Consider the following 24,774-nt stretch of genomic DNA (forward strand, 5'->3'; position numbering starts at 1 on the left):
CAAAGGTTTTTCAAATGGAGTTTCAAGAGTGGAATTTCTCATTTCACCTCCTAATTGGTGTTGACGTTGTATTGACCCTGTCCTTGGTCTGAGACATAGGGCTACATTTAACAGATTTCCCCAGTAGTCTGAAATGATTGACCTCAGCTGTGCTGTCAGAGTGCCCCGGTTGGAACAACTCCTCCAGACATGCTGGCTTTCAAAGGTTAGGGCGACAGTTTTGTCAGAAGTGGTTTCTTGCTCCCCGCTTGACAACATCACAAGAAAGAATCTGTTGTCGTATGTGAACCCTTGAGATGAGATGATTAATGACAATACTGGAAGGAGGAAGAGTGATGGGTTTGAATCGTGAGAGAACAAAAGTGTGTATTAGTGTGTGTTTGTATGCGTGTCAGTGAGCGAGAGAGAGACAGAGCGAGAGATGAAAACAGCCTTTGGGGTTTGGTATTTGGACGCATCATTATCAACACTTCAGGAGAAAATAGATTCCACTCCTCTTCCTCCATTGTCACATCACCACCTCAGACGACATCAGCCGGCGAGACACGCAAGAGTGACTCGTCAGAGCAGGCGACCTCTCCATGGAGAATACCCTCATATCTCATCTCTGGAAGAGAGCTGATGTGAAGACATAACACTACAAAAATCCTGTCTGTCAAATACACTTATTTCTTTTATGTTTCCCCTGCCTGGCTGTTCTGACTGTTGTGTGAGTACTGCTGCTCTACTCAGACCAGGATATCCTCCTGTCTTCTTCAATTCAAGAGTTTGAGACAACAGAGATAAGCCTCTGGGCTCACTGACTTGTTGGTTTTACTCCAGTGTAGGTGTTAGTGTAGTGGAATCAGGGGCTATGCTGTATGGTGAAACCTTTAGCGAAACAATAGTGTTTGGGGATGCATGCCTCTGTGCTAGTGTGTGACCAGTGCATGCCCTGACTAAAGCACATTGTTGAGCGGGCCATCACAGCAGAAGAACCTGTGGTTCAGCCACAGTGTGCCCCCCCCCCCCCCCAGCATCATAAGCCACACATTACTGCTCTGTGTGTCTGACCCCACCAGTAGCCAGTAGACACACACTTACAGCATCTGAAATGATGGCCTCATTATCTGCTAGAGCCCTGGACAGATTGAGGAGTTGGTCCAGGATAATCATCGTTTCCAGTAAAGGTCAAACCCCTGTCATTCCCTCAGAGGAACTCCTGTGTGTGAGAGAAAGAGAGTGTGTGTGTGTGCATGTATGAGCGAGAATGAAAGAGGGCATGTGTCTATGTGCCACCCCTATCTGCACACAACAACAGCAAGAAGAGACAAAAAAATAAGCTGCTAAACTGCAGACTCCAGAGCACTGGATGGCGAGAGCACTAATGAGCTTGTAGGTGTGTGTGTATGGGCGGGGGGGCTGCTAAGTGTCTGCCGTTATGTAACAGCGGAAGTGCAAAAACAAAACAAACCAAGATTACTGGCAGCTGCATCTGCTTTTTGCTGCTGACGGTTTGTGTTTACACACAATTAACAACGTCTGGGCCTCCAAGGTCTTCTTCCTGCCAACCAGGCATCCATAGCAGAGAACACACACGGTCCAGTCAGACAGACACACACACACACACACGGTCCAGTCAGTCAGACAGACACACACACACACACACACACGTTCCAGTCAGACAGACAGACAGACACACACACACACACACATAGACAGACAGAGACTGGAGACACAGATAATTCATATTTTGGTTGCATCCCAGGTAGGCTTACTGTTGGAATGGTACTCTGAATGGCTCTGCTCAGGCCATGAATATTTCATCCTGATGTGTTCCCAAAATTATTTTCCCCCATTCTATGACCTCCCCATCTGTCCAAACCACGAGGTCATGAACTAGGTTCGGACCAGGGATCATGGCTGTGAACCCAGGGATGAAGCCAGCTTCTCCCATCTCCTGTGTTATACGGATTGGATATTAGAACGACGACATACCGCTCCTGTGAGTGATGAATAATGGCCATAAAGCCTCTGACAATGTTAGATAGAGTTCTAAGACTTCCACAATGTGCTGTGGTGTCTCAGAATCACCGCAACCCCATGTCTCAAATACGACCTCCTACGCTTGCCCTCGAAACGCCTGCGGAAATCCTTGAGAGAGCTAGGAATGGCGGCACGATCCTTCGTTCCTTTGACACCTCAGAGGAGAGAATAAGAGCGAGCGCGCTTATTTCATGTCTGGAGGCACAGGAAATCACCCTCGCTTCACAATCTTTACATTCAGCTCAGCAGATCCTGTCCCATGGGAGGAGGGAGAGTGAAATAGAGAGCAGGGCGGCACATGGACAGAGAGCAAGAGAGAGATGGAGAGAGAGAAAGAAAAAGGGGGAAGGGGCAGTGAAAGAGAGTGAGCAAAAGAGACAGTGACAGGGAGAGAGAGAGTCAGGGGGTAGGGAAAAAAGAGAGAGTATAAGTCAGTAGTCCTAAAGAGTTTGAAGAGCAGGCTGCAGCTGTTAGACAATCACACAAAGCAGACGCATTTATTATTCAATAACTAATGCACTTGCATAATGTGGTATATGGCTATTCACAAGCTTACAGAGCTCTCTGCTTCTAGTCCGACAACTCGTCAAAGCACAGTAAGAATGCAAAGTAGCATGCCAACTTTTTAAAATTCTCTCTCAACGATTTGACCTAAAAATACAAATTTTTCTGCATAACAGGTGCTCTGATTATCTCTGAATGCCATATGTGTGTAACAGTCACCTCTGCAGACAGGGTAATACCCTTTTGTAACAGTTAATACACAATCTTTACTCTGTCTCTACACACTTAGGCAGAAGAATGTTACACTGCAATTCAATGTCAATTAGGGCGGGGGTGCTATATGGTTAAAGCAGCCAATCTTCTTTGTATACACTACCAACCCCAAAACGTAGATACCTCAATCCTCACAGTGGAACACACACCACACTGTTATAGAACTATTGATTATTCTGGAATTCCATCGTAATGATGCAGACCAGTGCTGCTGGTTCCGTCTGTGTGCTTCCGTTTGTATGTGTGCCTGTGTTCATGTGCACTCTGTATAAACAAGGTGGTTTTAAGTAAAGCCCAGCTCTGGGGTTTTAAATAAACACAACGTTTGTGAGTGATGGGTGGGCAGACAGACAGACTGGGGGTGGGGTCACTGGTCATCCAGTGCTCTCACTGGGACAGGGTTATCTACAATACCAGTTCACACGATCATGACTTGTTTCCTGATCAGTGTTGTCTCTTTGTTCTGTGTGAACAAATATGTGAAATCAGGTCACAGATGGCTGGTTTGAAGCCAATGTTTTCCTAGAAAGCAATATTTATACAGGCATGGATCTCCATTCAGACATTGTATTTACTATAAACTAGGGTGTGGCCGTTCCTGTATCTGGGACATCAGACAATGAGCAACACCTAGTTCTATAGTTCAGCTTGTGGAGATAGCAGGTCTTCGGTTCAAGACAAATCAATGGGATAGTTCATATGAACGGCTGACAAAAGGCAAGCTCCATATCACTCTTTGCCCTGTTAGAGCAGACAGACATGTAGGCCAGCCCTACTCTCCCAGGCTGGCATTGATTGTCTCGCTTCAGCTATGGAACATCAGGGTTGAGAAGACACAAGGGATGCCTTTTGACATTGGTTCAATGATCTTATTATGCTGCCTCAGATTGTGATTTATTTTGTATATTTAACATAGCCTATAAAACCAATTGCTTATGCTCTGAAAGTGGATAAGCAATTTAAAATAAAATGTTCCAGAAAAGCTGAAAAACTGAAAAAGCAGCATAAAACATGTTCTACATAATGATTTCAGTTGTCTTGAACAACTAGCTTCGTTGCAGTTTAATGCTTTTTAATATATTGTCTGCTGATGATGTTTAGTCGATTATTGATTAGGTGTAGAATACAGCGTGCGTGCCTGTGTGCGTCCTGGTCTCCTGGTTAGCCAACCCACTCTCCTAGTTGCTGCAGCAGTCCTCTCCTCTTCGTAGTTGAGTAAACTACATGGACATTAGCGGACGCACCGAACGCTGTACAACCGTAAACGAGTGGATTAAAACGTGTTGTTCCTTGGCGCATTCATCTGAGAGCGATAACAAAATCAACCAATTAAAAACCACCATAGCTGTAACTCCTAGCCTAGTCAAGATACTTTGCTGGAACTAACTGCCAGGTAGCGGTAACTCAGTAGAGCATTGTGTCATAGAGATCGGCGGGAATGGCTTCATCTCCTTGCGGCAGTGGGAACTTCGATTCCGGTCTGGAAATCAAAACTCGATCGGTGGAGCAAACACTTATTCCTTTGGTCTCGCAGGTAAGTTGTGCGATCAGAGACTATTTCAACTTTGTTTAATTTTGATCAACGACTGTAGTCACGTTTCTCTGTCTAATTCTTAACTGCTATACGCGTTTTGTTTTATGTAGAGACTAGTTGGAGTGTAGGTTATTGCATGCCTGTATGTCCTCTTTGCGCGGTCAAGTAGGATTTCAAGTTTCACCGATTTGTAATAGGCTCTGCTTGTGTTTGTTTACGTCGGGATCACCGCATGTTCGAGGCTTGAAAATGCTGATCCTAAAACTGCAAGAAGCAGGGAAATGGCCTGATTACTTAGTATTGATATTAGCCTACATTGAGCCTTAGTCGCTGTTGCATTGTTAGAGCCAGTTGTGTTATGGCACGATCACGGGGCTACAGTTACATTATTGCACTGTCTCCATTACACTGTTTGTCCTTGCTTGTGGTAAAAGTACTTTTTCTCCAAACACAAATTGACCCAAGACTCAGAAACACAACTATGCCGACCCCACCTCCTCCATTACTTTGACGCACGTGTTTTGTTTTTCAATAAACATGACGAAATGAGGTGTTGCCTCCTCACCTATTCAACAAGTCTCTCGATCCCATTGACAGTCACTGGCCATGGTTTAAGGCTAAAAGTAAAAGTCGTGTTGATCAATTAAACGGAATTGTTATTATTTTAGCTCGTGCTTCAAACAAGACAAATATACAGTAGCCTACTTTTCCACAGTATATGGAAAAAGCGTCATCTTTGTCATTAAGAGACATCAGTGGTAAATACACATACTGTTTCAGCTTACTTCCATCCACTCACATGTTCAGAGCTGGTTGGTTGGTTAGATCTGGACAGAGGAGGAAGGGAACTCTCATGCTAATGTCATCCTGTTGAAGAGCTGCAACTGAAGAAGAGGGGGACCTCGCTGAAGGGCCAACAAACTCCAAACAATACCAGTCCCTGTCCCTGACCCTCCCCCTAACAGCCCAGGCAGTTTGGTCCCCTCTTTCACTTGGGTCTGTTCCATTAGGATCAGAAGATCATTCCTATGGGATGGACACCCCCACTTCCCAAGAATAGGGGGGCTTCATGTCCTTTCATGGCCTCGGTGCATTCATGTGGTGCTCGTTCCTTTGGCCTCACTTACGGAATGACTCCCGGCATTTACAGCGTTGTCGTTACAACACTTGAGATCTGCTTGCTGTTGGATTCAGGGTCAATGAATGGTGTTACGTTTTATACATTTATATCACGTGCTCAGAGTTGTATTGATGATAGACTGTCTGTAGATCCATACTCAACACCCATCGGATCGCATGTACAAATTCCTCCATCAGCTTAATTATACTGTACTATAATCTTATAGAGTCTTGATTTATTATTGCTACATTGGTGGTGTACCTGTGAGGTGAAGGTAGGGCAGCATTCTCTCTGTCCCTGGGTGGAGACGATGTGGAAAGAACATCTTATTGTTGTTTCTCAACTACAGTGCCAAGGACAAAATAACGTTCTGCGCGAAAGTCAAATAGTTATTTGCATGTGTCATTCCATCCCCATAGCAACACTGGTTCGACATCCAGAGAATCTCCAGTAACTTCTTGAATGCCATATTGAATCTGCTGATGTTGTTGTTAATGCACAGGGCGGGATGTCATTGGGTCTACTCACTGGCCCTACTGTGGGAGATCTGTGTGTGCGTGTGTCAAATTATATGTCTATCTGTGATCTCGGTGTGTGTCATATTAAAGGACTATCTTGATCTTTGTGTGTGTGTGTTTCCTAGTGAGTGATGGTCTGACAGGAAATGAATGGGCAGTGTCACTGGTAAAAGTCCTGTGTGGGAAGGCTGCGCTGATCTCTGACGGTGTCCTAGCTCCCCCCTAACCCCCCACCCCAATCCCTCGTTCTGCTCAGCACTGTTATCAGCTTCACTCCCACCACGGTATAATTATAGGCCTGGGAGATTCCCGGACACACACACACCCACACTCAGGCCACCAGTCCCACCCTTCCAACCAGTGTGTACCCTGTCTATCTGACTTGTTGACGTTCTGTCTGTCTGTCTGTAATACCTTAAAAGTCCAAGAATCATTTGGGCCTTTTATAGAACCCCTTCAAAGATGGCCACCTTTTTTTCTGCATCATTTCCCTTTTTATTTATAAGTAAATTAATCAAGATCAAGATCTTGTGTCATAGGAATCTACTACTACCGGAGTGCAGCTGTAAGCCTGAATGTGAATGCAAATGAATGGCAGTGATTGTCTCTGATGGTGGCTGGTTTTAAAGCCTATTCCTCAAGGCACCACACAGAAAGAAAGTTTAAACTAAAAAGCATTCAGTGAGTGTTTACTGCAGACTTTTCCTTTACTGATTCCAAACATTTTAAATCGGTGGAGTCATTAGCAATAATCTAGCTTCTCTAACGCTCAGATCCTGATTACTGTTGTTTTTATTTCTGTTTGAAGTCCTGATCAGTCAAATAACAGCTTTGGTTTTGGGTTTGGTAATTGAGGTGTGTTGGTAAAACATACCTAAGCCCTGTCTCAAACAGGCATGGTGGTCTATGGGTGAATGGCTATAAAGGTGTTTTTGTTCACTGGTTAGGAGTCTCGTGGCACGAAAAAGTTCTGAAATTATACCTGGTTCTTTGATCTGATCGAGGAGAACCTGAATACTTGTGACACTCTAGGCCTCGTTATTACTTTTTTTTTTTTCCTTCATTTTTTGCTGGACTAAGCAAGTTTTCTTAAAAGATTTTCTGCTATAATTGGGTCTGGGAAAATCCGTTCTCTGTCCTGGTTTGTTAAGTTGAGTTGTCATGCTTGCACAAGTTCGCTGCCACGCTGCAGTTTTTTCCCGAACTGCTACTAAAGGAGAATAAAAGAGAATGTTTTTTGCTCACAATTTGAAATGGAATAGAAGATTTATGACCAAACTCAAACCTTCGGGTCAGGTCTGAGTGAGTGGTTGTTCAAAAAATGTTTTGCTTCGAACTCTCATTTGGTTAGATAACCACTTGACTGAAACTTCAGCATACACAAAAGGCCTCATTGTCAACATTTTACATGTGCACAGTTTCTCGACAAGGAAATAGGCTTAGGGCCACTTTTATCCCTGGATAAAGAATAATCTGAAATGGAAAGTTTTAGGGAAGCATTAAGAGGTAATCCCTGTAATGTTCTGTGGCCAGTGGTGGAGTGACATGATAAACAACCAGGTGGTGAAGGTGTTCTTTATTCAGAGGAATGAGGTACATTAGCCTAGCTGCTCTGCTTCTTACGGCAGTGATGATAATAAAGATGAATGACTCTGGCTTTATTGGAGAACCACTGAAAGAATACCACCAAACACCTCCAGGGACAGGTACAATACAGGGCTGTGCGTGTGTATACATGTGCTTTTAGGCTCTGTTTTGATGTGTGTGGTCTAGCATGCTGGTCTGTGGTTGCATTCCCTTGTGGTGAGGTTTGCTTTGCTAACAGAAGCATGTCGATGTGGACCTGTACCACATCTGATCAAATCCTTCACAGTTGATGTCCGACCAGCTATCTGAAGCCTGCGTTCTCTTCTCAAGGGCCCCATGGTTGTCTTCAGACCCTTCTGTCTTGTTGAGCGCTTGCATGTATTCACTGTCCCCACACGGTGTGACTATGCCATCGGGTCAGACTTGAAAACATCTGAATCACAGTGAGACTGAGTCACCCTGTTGTGTGAATGAGCTTACTTGTGACTGGGTGAAGCAGGCAGGCGGTCAACTGCACTCTCAAAGCTACAGAAGGCCAGTCAACAAAATGTCAGGTATTCACTCAACTTTTTTCTTCATCCAAGAGGAGGACTTGAACTAGCAACATTTAGATTGATTTATAGCAGTTAAATGCTATACCCCTGAGCTATACCCATCAAACATATAGTATTACAGTAGAGAGTGGAGAAAGTCTTATTTAGAGTTGCTGGTGTATTTCGTACAGTGCAGAAGATAGAGAAGGATAGCAGGTAGAAATACCAGTGTACTTCAATTGATACCACTGGACCACTCCGTAAACACCTTAGTTAATGTGTTTTTAATACAGAGGTCCTAGTCATGAAAGAACATTTTAGTTAGCTTGCTTTATGGATTTTACACCCACACAAACACCTGTCACTTCCCCCTCCCCTTGACCACTGGTTCCCCTCTGTCCTCCCCCAGCTCTCGTCCCACTCCTACTGTCCAGGGAGTCATTACCAACCAGAGGCTTCTAAAGTGGGGATAAAAGGATCTCCCTCCTGTCGATCTGGTGACCTCTCATTGGTTAATATGCTCCACAATCACAGGTGTGTGTGTGTGTCAGGGTACTTTCTCTCACCTAGAAAGTAGAACATTTTAAATAAGTAGTGTGTATGTTTGTGTGATGTTTGTGTGTGTGTGTGTCATGCCCTTCTATTTGGTAAACCATGCCTGTTGGCTGGCGGTGAAAGCCAGTAGAAAGACAGCCAGTAGTCTGAAGCAACCTGTTCAACTGATGAGAGATGTTATCGTTTTTGTTTGCCAGCTGATCATTTACATCTAATAACCTTTCCCCATATTCACTGTCTGATTCTCATTCATACCCTGAGCCTCCTCTCACTCATTCCCAATCTGAAACTCTCTGGAGAAATAAGTGGGTCCCAACTCTTCAACTAACAGAGCCTCGCGTCTTCGCCCCTCAGGGTTAGAGTGACTGTGCGATTCATGCATTAATGTCCTCTTGTTAGGATATCTGTCCGCACACACAGGTTTCTGTTAGCAGTCACGTTTGGTTGCGATCCCTCTATTTTTCTGAACAGCCATTTGTTTATCGTAGATCGAATACCTTAAGTACCATGTTGGTTTCATCCTTTACAATTGCACCATATATTGAAAGCAGTGTCCAACGGTATGGGAACAAGGTATGACCAAAGTAGAAGTATTCTCCTGATACACCAGACTTTTCGTTTGATGTATTTGACTCTAGTGGTAACACCTCTCTCTGTGACTTTGAGGGATCACCCCCATTCTGTCCCTCCCTCCCCACCCTTCTCCCTTCTCATCTTCCTTCTCACTCTCTCAGTAGCCAGCTTTCCAAACTTGTGTAACAAGTCTGATCTTATCCTCTATACCCACGTGACTTGATTCTGCAGACTCTTTACTTGTGTGTGCTAATTGCTTTCTCAGAGCTGTCCTTGGCTTCCCTCCTCTTGATAATGATTTCTATAAAGACCATAAGTCTGACATGATGGAACAAAGAGTGTGAAGGAGAAGAAGGACAGCTGAGCTTGGTGCCTCCTCTTAGTCATATACCCCTCTATCTTGCACATCTTTCCGCTCCATCTTCACATTTACAGCGAGCCATATTGATTTGCATCTCTACTCTCTTGTTTTTCTGAAATCTTTTTTTAGACAAGCTATGTAGTAGCGGTCTTCAGTGCTGTCCAATCTGCCCCCCACCCTCAGCATAAAGCATTTCAGTATTTTATAGTCTTTAGGGAAGTAAAGTTCCTGTGGATTTTTTTTGTACTTGGACTAGCATGGGCTACTCTGTAGGCCTGTAGCTTGTGCAGGTAAGCCCATGGTATGAAAAGTATACGTAGTTTACGAATGTGCGATAAATTCACCATTTAGGTTGTCAAAATGTCTTGGTTGCTTGGCTCTCTCTTTCCCCAAACCCTTTGAGAACCAGGTGTCTTGGCCTCACCTCATTAATTATACAGCCCTGTGGAAAGCCTAGCCGGAGGATCCAGGTTAGTGTAACCCACCAGCTTCCTCTGCCTTGCCTCCCCGCCTGCTTTCGTCAATCAGGTTTCCTTTTTATATTTTTTTTTACCGAAGCTGCACATTCCTCTCGTCTTTAAGCAGTAGCTGATGACAGTGTCAGGGCTGTGGGTGGGGGGGGGGGGGGGGTTCAGCGTGGGAGCTGGGGTCCACAAGGACACTGTGTTTACAGCCTGTCACTAGCTCCTTCTGGGTGGCTGGAGCCGAGGACTGACAGCTGGCTTAGAGCGAAAGTGACACAGCCCGGCCCCACTAGTTTTATATGCAGACCAAGCCGCCTATTAATAAGTTAAAGTTAAAGTCACTCTCTCACCTTCCCCCACTCAAGTTCCAAGCTGTTGTAAAAGTGGAAAAGGACACAACTTGTTGTCTAAAGAAGCAACCTAGCTGAACGTAACTGTTCCTAGCTATCTCAATCTAAGCTGTTACCGGACACAGGATCGCATGATATACAGCGGATATTCAATACAGGAACGTATGTCTCACCTCATGAAAACGTTTGGGTTGATGTGTTGTATGTTTATATAGGGGCTCCCCCTCAGGGATTGAGTTACAGGGATCAGATAAGGCTTGGAGGATACAAGGGTGCTTAAAACGCTGGAAAGCATGGGTATGTCTCATGTTGGGAAAGTGGCTACCCTTTCCCCTGAGTGTGTGTGTGCGTGTGTGTCAGTGAAAGAGAGTGTCTGTGACAAGACACATTCCCCGGACACAAAGGGGGGGGGGGGGGCACATTCCTCTGCCGGGGTCCTGTTTCCCTGTCTGTGGTGTGTGCATGTTGTGTGTTACCGACTATCCTATAGGGTTGTCTCTGCCAGGTTCAAAGGGCAAAGTCTCTAAGTGTGGGAGCTGGAAACTCACCAGGCTGCCAGGTATGTATGAGTTACTGCCATTTCCCTCAGGACTTCACCTATCTCTCCGACATCAATGAATCATCTATCAGGCTTTTCTTCTTTCTGTAGAGCTTCTAGGTTTTGATCTTTGGCACAGTGCCCATTTCAGAGTGATATATTGATGTAATCATTCACTTTTAAAGTTCTACGATGTTAACGACGTCACAGAACCTCTCAGAAGTATTTTCTTCTTCTTCTTTAATGCCCCGGGGATAATATGTACCCATGTTTACTTTTTCCCACGCCTGACATCTTATCTTCCACCTGGCTTTTGATCTCTGAAGAAATGGAGAGCAGAGTGACAGGGGAAGGGAGAAAACCCAGGGTGTCTCATCAACATAATTCAGCTCACTGTCAGGTTCCCCTCAGGAGAAAACACAGCCTCAACAGAGCTTCTCGCGTGACACTCCGGCTTGCATTAGATTTCAATCTCAATCCCTTAGTGACAAAAGCCTTCTCTCCCTCCCTGCCTCACCTATCACCCTCCTTTTTAGCTCAGCGCAGGAATGAATGTGGCTTTCTCACTGCATGTTAGCTCAGGTAGAAAGACGACGGCCATCTCCCAGCCTCTTCAATGATTCAACAAGAGCGTGCTCATGCTCTGGGAAGCCGTCTTAAGCCACTTTCACACTCTGCTCGCTTGGCTCTGGTGTTTGTCCATTACTTATAATTACAAGTCATGAAGACTGATGGGAGGTTTTTGCGGTTGATTTGGCAAGGCGTGGGGGATTACTGCGTGGTGAGGCTTGTATAATTACCCCGGACGGCAAACAATGAACCAAGTGACAAGTATTTAGATTAAGGGTCAGTTTCTCCATGGGATACGTTGTTGTTGTGAGATGTTAAAGGTGGTTACGTTAGGAGATCAGGTGAAGGGGATTAACTCAACTGAATAAATCAGTTAGGGATCATTTGATCATTTGTATGTCATAAAAATGATGTTTTTTACGATGGTGGTTATTTTTGTAATCGATGAGGACGGTTAGTTTTCTCAGTGTAGGCTTTGATTTGTTTGCTTCTCCCTGGTCACATGTCCATTCAAATCTATAACCCACTCAGAGGTGATTCTAAGGAAGCCACATGCCGTGGAATCATTAACCACACCTGGCTTGTTTAGAGGCTGTCTTAAACGGCAGTATAAACAAGTAGGCAACTCTGTCCTGCACAACCTATTTGCTCTCTTATTCAATAACAGTGTATGATTTTAGATAATTGGTTTATCTAATTAGAGGATGGCCCAATCATATGTCTTGGATCATGTCCTTTGGGGGAAGAGTGGGATAGAAATGGCCTCATACAAACACATTCAAAAGCATCCTTCCTCTCCTCCTTGAAGTAATTGCTCATCTAAATCAATGGGACTGGGTAATAGAAGTGTTCCGCTCTATAATTGCATAGCTGTAGCCATCCAGGTCTTGTCAAATCGGTGAGTTCTGTTCTACTGAAAATGGAAGGTACTTAAACACAGTCTCTGTTGTGGGAGAAAGTTGTCCTGTTAAATGAAGCAAAGGCCCGTGTCACAGAAGCGACCTCACCTTGATGTAATATGTCCGGTCAGGCTGTCCTTCTGCAGTGTTTTTCTGCAGCTATCTCACTACAGGATCAAAAAGACGGACGTTTTGAACCAACCACAGCCGCAGACGTAATATTATCCTCAGTTATATCATATTCCCCAAAATCCCACTGCTTAGTTGTCTTGTCTGGCCTCCCAAAAGGCCTGCTGCAACAAGTAAAACGTCCTGCTTTGTCTGTCTACAGTGGGGATAATCAGGACGTGTGAAATGTCTTATTAGGCCAGAGCCATTACCTCCCTTCACTGAACATACAGGCACAGGCAGTAATTCCCAAAAGGTTATTTTAGAGTATATGTTTAGACAGCGATACTCTTCCCCTCCTTTTTGACTTGACGTTTCTTTCCTGTTCATTGTCCCTTTTTAAGTGCATAATCGTCCACAAAACAAAAACTGATTTCTTTACTGCTTACCACTTGAACAGATGTGTTTGAGAGTGGTGTTAAGTCTTTGGCACTGAGGTGACATGCCTCCAACCCTTAAAGATGCCCACACTGGTCCTGTAGACAAGAGTCTAGCCCTGCTTCAGTATTTATGGGGTATATGAATTATAAATGCATGGCTAGCTATATAAGTAGCCACTTATCAATAAATTAGAAGCTTTGCAGTTGGGTTTCCCTCTTGTATTTCATAGGAAAAGTGTTTCTAGAAAAGTATATTAGAGCTGTGAGCATGACTACTATAAATTCTAGAAGAAAACATTTTGGAACACTTTAGAAGTTTACTTAAGTCATAGGAATGTACTCTTTAACATTTCAGTCAAATCAGTGAGAACATTATGGTAATCCAAGTTGTATTTACACTGAATTGAGTGTCTGAGGATTTAGGTTGATTAAAAGTGCTGATCTCTGATTGATCTTGATATGGTTTTGATACAAGATGATGCAAAACTTCCTATGATCTAAAAGTTTTTCAGATTTGCTAACATCCCCCGTGAGCAATGCAAGACCCCTAATCGCGGCATGGAAAGATACAGGCTGACATCAGTATTAGTCTGCACTAATATTACAAGTGCCACAAGGAGTTTACAACTACAAGAAGTGTGGTGGCTCGATGTTCAATGGAAGAATTGTCCTAACCCCAGAGGGGTTTCTGTCAGTGTCATGAAATAGTCCCCATAAATGATGAGTCGGTAAGTGTTTCCTTTGGTCATTGTTAATCAGTTGTGCATGGATTCCCAGCCACACTGTGTCCTCTGCCCTGCCACACCTTGGGTGCCCCCTCTCTCACCCCCCCAACCTCACTAGAGACACTGCACACTCCACTAAGCCTCACATTATCTCCTCTCATCTCCCCTCTCTGACGTAACCCACTGTAGTTCTCTCTCTCTCTCTCTCTCTCTCTCTCTCTCGCTGTCTTATCCATCCCATCAGTCTTCCCTTTGTCCCTCCAACCTCCATTTCCCCTTCTCCTTCACTGTCCTCTTGTCTGTCCCCTCTTTCCCCCTCCTCTCTCTTTCCCTCTCCCTCTCTCTTATCACTTGCCTCTTACTGTGTACCTACATCCATTCCTGCGTCTATCTCTCTCATCACAGCTGCCTGCCAGTCTGCTCCTGTTCCGGCGTTGGCTCTGCTCTCTTATCGTCTGTTGCGTGTTCCTCAGAGTTTTCACTGCAGTAAAAGAAATGTGACTGGGGCCATGCCTTCCTCTCAAAGAGAAGTGGAGTTTCAGAGTGCGCATGTGACCAGGGGGATTTCAACCTCGGGTCAGCTGAGTGACACCAGACCACATTAGCCTGCTAAGCTTAAGGTCACGGCCATTACCTTTGGAGGTTTAGCGGATCAAGTCTCGGGCGAGGCCACGCATAACATGACAGCACAGTCACCCAACCATGTCCGCTGCGGTATTGCTCAGTGTGATCAGCGTGTCAAGCCAGGGCGTCACACCAGGATTGATTGAGCTGTGGATGGAGCCATCAGTCATGGAGTCGACCCCGAGGCTGTCCCCAGCCTCTCTGTCTCCTTTATACCTGATGGATCCCCGTTCCATTCAGACAACAGCCTCACTCTTGTAGCTATCCGCCTCCCTTCATCTCTGCTGTTAGCCTTCCCTCCTGTTTGTGAGAGCAACACACATAGGCTGAGCAGTAAGAGGCTGCATACCCTCTCTGAGATGAGTTGGATTCATGAGTATGGGATTTTCCTTTTAAATAGACCATTTGTTTATCTCTTTTCTGAGGTAGGAGAGATGAGCCTTTTGAACTGAGTGCGAAGCCCTATGGATTGATGCCAGGCTGTAATGACAGTCAGTATATGTAGCTGTACTGGTAATTGGCTCAACACACAATGAATCCATGGAAGACATATGAGGCAGATTTATTGGTTTATTATTTAAAGAACCAAAATGCTTAAACAAGTCTTTAGGGATCTCCTTGGTGAACTCCTTTGCATTCAAAAATACTCCTCCTGAGTTGAGCTTGATTTATGTTGACTTGCATGTCTACTTGATGCCAGTGGAACTATTTAATTGTTCCACATCTGCCTGAACAGATAAATCGGGTGCACCTACAGTACTTCAAATATTGACATTGTCTTCCATGCAGGGGCATTTAAAGTGCTCTGTATCACCCTCTGTTGATTTCACAAAACAAATATATGCATATTTCATTTAATTTGGGGTTTCAAGGAAGAACGGTGTGATTCAGGGAGGCTGACATAGCAGTTTTTTTTCCTTGCTGGAAACCCGAAGAGACACCCACCAACTCTGTTTGGTGTCACATGCCAGCAGAGGCATCTGCTGCAGGGCCTGTTTGACCTGGGACCACATTGGAGCCAGCAGTAGATATTTCCTGTCCACTGTTGTTAAGAGATAGGTTGAAAGGAGGGGTCAGTTGAGGCCTGTGATTTGGGGCTTGAGTACCTTGGACACTGTAGCACCCAAACGGAAATCTGCCAGCATTCAACCCGGCAACCTTCAGTGACAGATACAAGTCCATAGCCTTTGAGCCAGCCACCCTGACTCATGCAGAGGAAAGTGGTGCACCAGCAGTGTAGAGGAGGCCACATGGTAGAGACACATAGGCGTCTGTTGATGCAGGAACGAGGGCTATACCAAGGTGAGTCCCGCAGGCTGGGTCAGAATGCTTCCTCAGCGAGGGTCGTGCGCCCGGTGTCTCACGTGTTGGGCCAAGTGGGCTGCGGACGCCCGGATTCCGAGGGAGGTGAGGCTGGCGTTGGAAGTTCAGCAAACGGCCAGAGACGAAACTCTCCCCCCACAGTCACGTTGTATTTGCGGCGCTCGTCTCTCCTGAATGTCCCCCACTCCCTCCCTCCTTCTCTCCCTCTCCCTCCCACCCTGGAAATCACGCGCCGGGTGGAATGAAAGGAGTGCATTGTACTCTGCTGCTGAATGTGTGTGTGTGTGTGTGTGTGTGTGTGCGCGCACTGTGCTTGTGTACATTTGTATTCCATAGAATCCGAGTGTGGGTGAGTGCAAGTCTTTCACCCTGTGTGAAGGTTTTTTTTCTGTTGTGTGTGTGTGTGTGGTGTGTGTCATCTGCTATGCAAGATTACGTGTGTATGCAGACAACTCGCTGCTTCAAGGTGCATGTGACCAGGCAGCACGAGTACACGTCCTTCACATGCCTGCCTCTACAGCTGTACTCCCAGAAGGGGGTAACCTGTGTTCACTACCGTCCACACACTCACTCACACACACCTCCTGCTCCCGGAGACCAAGTGGCTCCTCCTGGATCAAAATGCTGTCCAGTTGCATCTACGGTGTTCGGTGCATGATGTCCTATCAGGGGTACCTCATCCAATTGCGTGAACCAGCTCTAATCAAAATCTACCCATTACTGTTGCTATGGGAAATATGCATGTATTTGTCCCTACTCAATTGTATATTAGCCTTAACTTGAAAAAAATCGATGGCTGACAGAATAATAGATTCACATCAGAAAGTTCTGGATTGTTGCTGGAGCGAGAGCTGACAATGAAGCCGTTCTCTTCTTTTCTCCTCGTTGATGATAACCGATCTGGTTTCCGTTGGTTCCCCTGAGGTCACATTGTGCGGCGTATTCAAATGTCAGTTATGATAGCTCGGCCAAAAGCCTTGCCCTTTTCTCTGAGAAGGCTCAAATATGTGACAAATCGAACGTCAAACCCGATGGCCTGGAAGAAGTATTTGACATTCATCGTTGTTTTTTTAAGCAGGGATTCTCTAGACTGAACCCCACCCACTGCCACCTCCGCCACCTTCCACTCACCATTCATGCCATCCTCATTCCACCCCTTCTCACCAATCAGTTGCTATTATATCCCTGACGTCTATTGGATGGTATTTTATGGGCTTGTTCACTCTCCCCTTCTTGTCTCCGGAACCATCCATCTAGCCAGATGAAGAGGGCCATCTGTATCCAATCAACATAAGCAGCCGCCCAATCAGAGGTCTGGATCCGGCAGCCAAGAGCAGCACCAAGTGACAAGCACGTCTGGTTGAAATGTCCCCGTACACAGGTCTGGGATCAGCTAAAACTTGAATCCTAATCCTAGTCATTAGTAGGGAACGAGAGATTACTGCTCAGATATCAGTGACTCAATACTCTTGGGCACATTTTGGTCTCGTTTTTACATGTTCATTAGAGTGGACCAAGGCTGTGTTTACTGATAAGAGACTGTAACCAACTTTCCCTCTCGCTCCCCCCCCCACCTTATCTCCAATCCCCTGCCCTCCTCCTTATAATGATGATGTATCACTCAGATGGGTTGATAGAAGTTTGTGTATGAGTCATATCCTTAAATGACTCCCCTTCCTGTCCCCATTACAGTCAATTGTTTTGAAAAACCCTTAAGGTTCGGGCAGCGGCTTGCTCCACTGAGTGCAAGGCTTTTTAGTCCTATAGCTTCTCATTCTAGCTAAGTAGGTAACCAGAAGGAAAAATCCCATGTAGAATGGACAATGAAAACCATAGCCGGGCAAGTTTTGTGTGAGGATTAGCCTAGCATGCTAAGCCTTCAAGAATGCATGGCTAAAGCATCTCACACAGGGCTGGGCTCCATGGAGCTAGCTCACAGATCAAGCCAGGTAGGACGAAAACTGTGTTTGTTGCTGCTGGTTCCTCTGGCGTGAAGCAAGCACCGTTTATGTTTTGGTGGAAAAGGGGGAGGGATTAATGAGGTAGAGAGTCTTTGTTAACAAATCTTGAAGTTTGGCTTTTAGTTTTGGATAATAGGGAATTGGCATGGTCTGATATCTCTTAAGCCTGACTTTGTCATAACCATTCTAACCAATCGTTTCTGATTTGGGGTAGGCTACTGATCTAGAGGTTAGGATGAGGAAGACCACCAGGGAAAGAAAGTTAGAGAAACATAGAGAGTAGGCCAAGTTATAGAGATGGAGTGGTGGAGGAGTCGGTATTCATCGATGGACAGTAGCAGTAACAGCCGCAGGCCTGTAATAATATGTCCTCGTACTCCTCTCCCGCAGGTCAGACACACAGTCCTCGTTCCACTTTCTGATCTTAATTATCTTCCCGGTCTCTCTCACCTGCCTTTTCCCACACGCTACCATCTCTGTCTGGCTGTCGTCCAGCCGGCCGCTTTGAGCCCCATCCGCTCGCAGCCAATTTGGAAAGAATTTGTTCATCCATTAAAGTGCGTATTCAGCGCGACTTTCATCTCTTTTTTTATTCTCTTCCCTCTCCCCTGTATACGGCCTTGTCTCAGCATCAACCAGCAGAGAGCCTGTTTGTTTCAAGGGCACCTCGGTTCAATCCCCCTAAACAAGAAAAAACTGCGGAATTACGTTATATTGGACAAGACAAGCACTCCCTCGCTAGTTTTCTGAAACATTTCTCTGCACCCGAGCGCTGTAAACTGTCTCATAATGGGACGGAGCATTGGGGAGGCAGAAGGAGTTTGCAGTTTCTGTTTCAAAGCGTTGTGGGCTCAGCTAGTGGGAGCACCGAGTTGTATGAAAAGCCAGAAGAGCGAGTACTTCATTGATGTGGTACTGTCATCGCTGAATTTTAATGATGCTTGTTTGGAGAAAACACTCCAAGGTGCCCAAGAATCTTAATTAGTGTTAATCTCCCCATTGGAGAAACATCGCTAACGTTTTCTTATATCTGCAGTACTACTGGCCTATTCTTTGTGAATACTAATACACTCCCTCCAAGCCCTCTGTCTTAGCCACACACACACTTCTTAAACAAAGAAAACCTCTCTCACAAACACACACAGGAACACACTCATGCCTTACACACAAGCATAATTGTGAGTACCAGGAGAGAAATGAATGACACTGATAAGGTCAAACTGTACCTTTTGTTCAGCGTTCTTTTACCAGTCTGTAGCCACAGGGAGGCAGTCACTAGGGTCTACTGCTTTTGTGTATCTGATTTGTAGTCCATCAGCCTGTTGCTCAGTGCTGTTTCCTGCTCACCACGTCTTCCACTTCTGGGTGGTGGTGTACTTTTACGCGCCGTAATTATAGTCAACAGTAAGCCTGAAACAATGAACGTTTCCTTGTGTGGTGAATTGTCCTTGAGTGGACAGAGTTATCGGAAGTCTTACTCGAGCTGTGCCAAATGCACCGTGTGTGTGTGTGTGTGTGTGTGAGAGAGAGAGAGAGAGAGAGAGAGAGAGAGAGAGAGAGAGAGAGAGAGAGAGAGAGAGAGAGAGAGAGAGAGAGAGAGAGAGAGAGAGAGAGAGAGAGAGAGAGAGAGAGAGAGAGAGAGAGAGAGAGAGAGAGAGAGAGAGAGAGAGAGAGAGAGAGAGAGAGAGAGAGAGAGAGAGAGAGAGAGAGAGAGAGAGAGAGAGAGAGAGAGAGAGAGAGAGAGAGCGCGTATGTGAGTTTACGCTTTCTGCAAACAATGTATTTATCTTGCAAGCTCTGAAAACAAACACTATTCTTTGATTTGATATTGTTTGGGTAAAGTCAGAGGGAAAACCTTAGCTTTTCATTTAGACTTTGAAGTCACTGAATCCCTGCCAAGTGTTCTGTTATGTCAGTCTCCCAGCTCTCTCAGGTTTGTATTGGAATTCAGGGGTTGTCTAAGTTGGACTACATGCACTTAGAAAAGAGAGAGATAGAATCTGCATGTGTGTGAGTGTGTTTGAGAGTGCGAGTCCTTACATAGCCTTGAATAACAAAGTACAGTGTTCCCCTCACCTCTGAACCTTGTTCAGACCTGGAGAGGCTGGAGAACATTGATTGAATGACTGTTCTGAGTTCTGGCTCTAGCAGCACTATGGCTGTTTGTCTAGTCTCTATGTTTTTAACCTCTCCATCTCTCTCCCTTTCTCTCTCCCTGTCTATCCCTGCTCTGTCCTCCTCTCGCTCTTTCTCTCCTCTCAACTTTGCCCCGTTACCTTTCTTTTCCTCCCCGACAAACACTCAAACACACACAGTAACGCATACCGAAACACCCCCTGACCACACACACACACACACAGTAGCCTCTCCTTGCATGTCTCTGTATCAATATTATGTTTCCCCTCCCTGCGGTTCCTGTTTGCTCAGCCCAGTGTACCCTCATCCCCCTGGAGGAAACGTCAGGCTTCATTCCTCTCCTCTATGTCTCTTCTACGCACACACACGTGTTTTCCGTACATACAAACTTCTCTCTGTTTCACTCTTCTTCCACACACGCACAGTTCTCTGAGGGAGGGGCTCCGTGGGGTTTAATGGGGTGATCCTCCACAGAAGCAGCTCCCATCAGGTCTCCCTGTTTGCTTTGCATGCTGCTAAAACACAGGGCCCCTGGTCCTGTTCACGACAGTTACCCTCTGTCTATCAATCTATCTGTGTCTGTCTGTCTGATCCCTCCCTCTGTATGTCACACATTTGCACTCCCCCTCGCCTCGCCCCGCCCCGCCCCCTCCCCCTTACGAGTGTGTCTGTGTCACTGATACAAGCCCCCTCTTCTATGAACACACACAAACACACACGTACGCACACACAGCCAGAGGCTCCTATTTGTGACTACAATGTTCATGTGACTAATGTTTTTCTTGAAACCTAATGGTGTTCCACACTCGTATCCCTTAAATACTGAAGTTTGAATAATTAACCTGTCTGATCTTGACTCGGTTTGAGGATTTCTGCAATACCAGTTATTATCGTCATTCAATTGCCATGGCTTAACTCTGCAAAGCGTCTCAAGGGTGGTCATATAGCTTCACCCGACTTATTGCATAGACCTTTGTGCATTCTGAGTGTCTTAATATGAATAATAAATCTAGATCTGCGATGATCATCCCCCAGAATGCACCTGCTCCAACTGTGCTGGAGAGGCTTTACCTACCAGAACGGAAACAATCAATGAATAATTGATGGTAATTGGTTCGACGTATGCATAATTGATGTCTTCGATCAGCACTAAGAGGCCCCACCTGAGTTGTGTATCTGTGTGTGTGTGTGTGTGTGTGTATCTGTGTGTGTGTGTGTGTGTGTATCTGTGTGTGTGTGTGTATCTGTGTGTGTGTGTGTGGGAGAGACCATGAAATTGATGTGTGTGTGTGGGAGAAAAACGTTTTATGCACAGGTATGATGCTGAGATGCGGGAGATTTCTCCACCACCTGCTGGTTTACAGCTGGTTAGCCCCACCTGTCTCTCCACAGCTCCCAGCTTTGAATGATTTCCCATCCCTTTGCTGAAGCACACATAAACAGAACCCAGCTACTCTAAAACTGAAGCCCGCAGTCAACGTTCCATCTCACTGATGAGACCTCTTCTGTCTGTCTGTCTGTGTGTTTATGTGTGTTCGGCTCCACTCCAGATTACCACGCTGATCAACCACAAAGACAAGCCCAAGAAGTCTGAGCACACCCTGCAGGCCATCCACAGGGTGGGCCAGGCCGTGAGCGTGGCTGTGGGCCGCTTCGTGGCCGTGGGGGAGGCCATCGCAGCAGAGAACCAGGAGCTGAAGGAGGAGATGGGCCAGGCGTGCTTCGAGGCTCGCCGTGCAGGTGAGACCAGGGGTTCCTCAAGCGTGCACCGTGGTGCCTTTCATGTTTTGGCCTTTTTGGGTTGTTTGGTAAGACTTCCATGCCTGCATTTAGAAGTCAGTTTGTAATGGTTTGGTGGAATCACAGTTTGAAGTTTTTATTGTGCCTTATAACACAGTACAGAGTTTGGATATAACATCCTTAGCAATAGCTAAGGAGGCAATCGTAAATGATCTGACAAAATGAAAAGGCATGGCATAGAGAATCATGCCTTTAGGCATTTCACTAAGATGTTACCACGAGTCTAGTCACTACCCATGCACCCTTGTATCTGCATGATCTGCAGAGAAAGTTTGTTCTGCTTGTGAGTGGAGTTTAAGAGTTTATGTTCTAAACCTGAGGAGAAAAGCAGAACTGATTGTGCTCAGATAGGAAAGTGACCAGCAATGATTTCTGATTGGTGGCTGGTTTGTTTGTATGCCACCAGGCTCCTGGTATTATGAAAGGCATTCTGGGTACAGCTGCCTTGTAGACCATTCTGAAGTGTGGTGTGTGTGTGTGTGTGACAGACAAGCAGCTGTTTTCCTTTGTGTCTCCTTCAACACTTTTCCACGTAGAATCAAGCTAAAAATACCGCTTGCATGTGAACCCTTCATCTGTCTGTATACAATGCTTCTCAGAATAGCCCACCATTGCCCTGTGTGTTCATGTGCTTGATTTTGTTTGTGGGTTGGTGTGTCTTTGTGTGAATGTGTGTGCATGCGAGCCCCGTGAATAAGCATGAGCTACCATTAATGTCCAGTCCTGTAGCTGTTATCTGGTTCTCCATGGGGGTGCAGCGTGTTAGCTAGCTCTGAAACTCTATTAGCTAGCGCTGAAACTTCTTATTTACTGACAGGCGGACAGAAGCAGCGCCAGGGGGCCTTCAGTGAAACACCAAATGCTACCCTGCTGATACACAGAGTCCTCAACCACATCTCACAGGATTCAAATGTAGCCCAAACACCAGGGTAATAGGTTTACGCCAGGGGGGCGACCAGTGTGTTTAGCCGCGCGTTTAATCCCCCAGTGTGCTGATGTGTAAAGGGACTGAACCCCCAAACAAAGACGGAGGGCCCGGCGTGGCAGGAACGGGCGCGAGGCGCAGGAAGCCCCGAACAGTTCTCGGCCCGCTGTGACCAATTTATTCCACTCGTCAATCCTTTTGACAGTTTTTCTTCCGTCTTTTCTCAAAAACGCTCCTCCTCTCCCGGTGCATCGGTAAGAGAGAAGAGTGAACTTTTCCCGACCCACGTTTTCATTGGAAGATGAAGCCAGGTTTGTGATGGAAGGAGAGGGAGCCGTAAATCTCCAGGTAGACAGTGTGGTGAGAGACAGACAGGTTGTCAATACCTCGTCTGAAGGAAAACCTCACCTGTCCTCCCCCCCTCTCCTCCTTTCTTCGTTCTCTTCTTCCCCCCTCTTCCTTCTCTCCTCGCCTCTTCTCATGCGTTCCCCTCTTCCTCCCATTTGCTCGTCTTCTCCTTCTGTGGCGAGCACAGCAGCTTTTTAGGGATTAAAGAGAGATGCGATTATATTCCATTGTATTCGCAGCTCTTCGGTTTTCTAGGATGGAGGGAGGGGAGGACTGGGGGGCAGCACAAGCCCAATGGTACCTTTTAATCTGCTCAATGCTAGTGAGCCTAAATAATCACATCCGTGTGTGTGTGTGTGTGTGTGCAAACTCAGCTAGATTGAGGAGGCACTCTGTTGAGGATGTTGAAGAAACTTCCAAGTTCACAAAGAAGTACAGTACACACCATACAGAACCTACTAGTTTGAGTGGGTCGCCTGTCTCCTAGTCAGGACACAGCTATGACCATAATATCATTATTTTTAGATGTACATGTCTATTTGTTCGGAACTGGACCTGGATGAAATCCCTAAATCAGTTAATATCTTCTTTAGTGTTTCTGCATGCTGAGAGCCCACTTGCAGAGTGGGTGATAGTCAGGAGATAGTGAGAGGAGGAAGAGCGAGGGAGGGAGGGAGGGAGGGAGGGAGGGAGGGAGGGAGGGAGGGAGGGAGGGAGGGAGGGAGGGAGGGAGGGAGGGAGGGAGGGAGGGAGGGAGGGAGGGAGGGAGGGAGGGAGGGAGGGAGGGAGGGAGGGAGGGGGGCAGACTTGGCACACCCTCACAGGCCTCTGTCCCAGAGCCCAGAGTAGGGTTGAGCTGCTCCAGCCAGCAGCCCTTTTCCAGCCGTTGGGTGTTTCAGCTGGTTTTGAGATTCTGGTATTGAAACTGTGGCTGTCGGATGCAATCAGTGGGTCAGAGGGGTCTCTTAGAGAGCCGGTCCAGACCAAGCACAGAGCCAAGCTGCACTGCCAGATAGAAAGAGGAGAGCAGAAGCCTATCTCTTGGATTTACAAGTCTCTTTTCTCTCTCGCTTGCTCGCTCCCTTTCTCCTAATACAGGCAATTTTGGCGATGCTCCTTTTTTTTTTTGGTTCTCATCCTTTTTTAGCCCACTTTCTGTGACGGATTGTGTGTGTGTGTGTGTGTGTGTACACAGTTGTCAGTTCATGCATGCGCCTAAGCCTGAATCTGTGTGTGTCTGTATCCGTGTGTGTGCATCGGTGTGTGTGTCTGCGTGGCTGCGTATGCGCCTCTCTTCATGGTGAAACGCGAGGACACTCCGTGAAACTGTTTAGTCATGCCTCTCGGGAGGGGTCTGGCCTGGGCAAGGCTGGCATAGCATTGCTGCCGTGCCATGCTGCTGATTATAACCCTCCTGTGTGCCATCCTGTGTGCCAGCCTGTTAGGACGAGATGCACCCAGAGGGCTGCCGGGCAGAGCATGGCACAGAAGCTTCTCTGCTGACGTCGTGGGCACAGTCTGAGACCAGCGACTGTACATGGGTGTCAGATGGCCGCTTTGATGATACGAGGGCCTACGTTTTGAGTTTGAGACGACGATTCTGGTTCTGGGCTGCCCCGTCGCTGTTTTGCGTGTGCACGCTGTGCCTCTGTATCCTCTCTCCGCTCGCTTCAACCATGAAACACGATAGTATTGTCTACCGTATGGAGGGTTTGAACAGGAGGCCGTGGAGATGTTACTGGACAGTGTGCGTGACCGCAAACACATACCTCAGCTCTGGGCCCTTCAGTCCTACTGGCTGAGTTAGCCGACAGCTGAGATTGGCTAATCCTTCTGACCCCCCCCCAGGTGATGCCATCGCCCAGCTGACGGACGTGGCCACCCCTCAGGGACCCTCGCTGGACGGGCGCACCGCGGCGTTCAGTGAGCGGGCGGGCATGGTAAAGGCTGCCCGCATGCTCCTCTCCTCTGTCACCAAGG

At 46.4% G+C, this 24,774-nt stretch overlaps 1 protein-coding gene across 4 annotated transcripts in view; it reads left to right on the forward strand.

Moving 5' to 3' along the window:
- The first annotated feature begins 3,975 nt into the window (after positions 1-3,975).
- The window catches only part of ctnnal1 (catenin (cadherin-associated protein), alpha-like 1), a 31,020-nt gene continuing 10,221 nt past the window's right edge, over positions 3,976-24,774 (forward strand). For 2 of the 4 annotated variants that reach the window (XM_084696122.1, XM_084696124.1), the window contains exons 1-3: positions 3,977-4,336; positions 21,272-21,461; positions 24,643-24,774. The exon at positions 24,643-24,774 is cut by the window's right edge and continues 56 nt beyond it. In XM_084696122.1, the coding sequence (XP_084552248.1) occupies positions 4,241-4,336; positions 21,272-21,461; positions 24,643-24,774 (418 nt within the window). In that variant the 5' untranslated portion in view covers positions 3,977-4,240. Of the gene's footprint in view, positions 4,337-17,450; positions 17,574-21,271; positions 21,462-24,642 lie in introns of those variants that run through there. The other 2 variants (XM_084696125.1, XM_084696123.1) reach the window with 2 other exon arrangements.

The sequence above is a fragment of the Hypomesus nipponensis genome, chromosome 4, assembly GCF_054491055.1.
Source record: "Hypomesus nipponensis isolate SF chromosome 4, ASM5449105v1, whole genome shotgun sequence".
Classification (NCBI taxonomy): Eukaryota; Metazoa; Chordata; class Actinopteri; order Osmeriformes; family Osmeridae; genus Hypomesus; species Hypomesus nipponensis.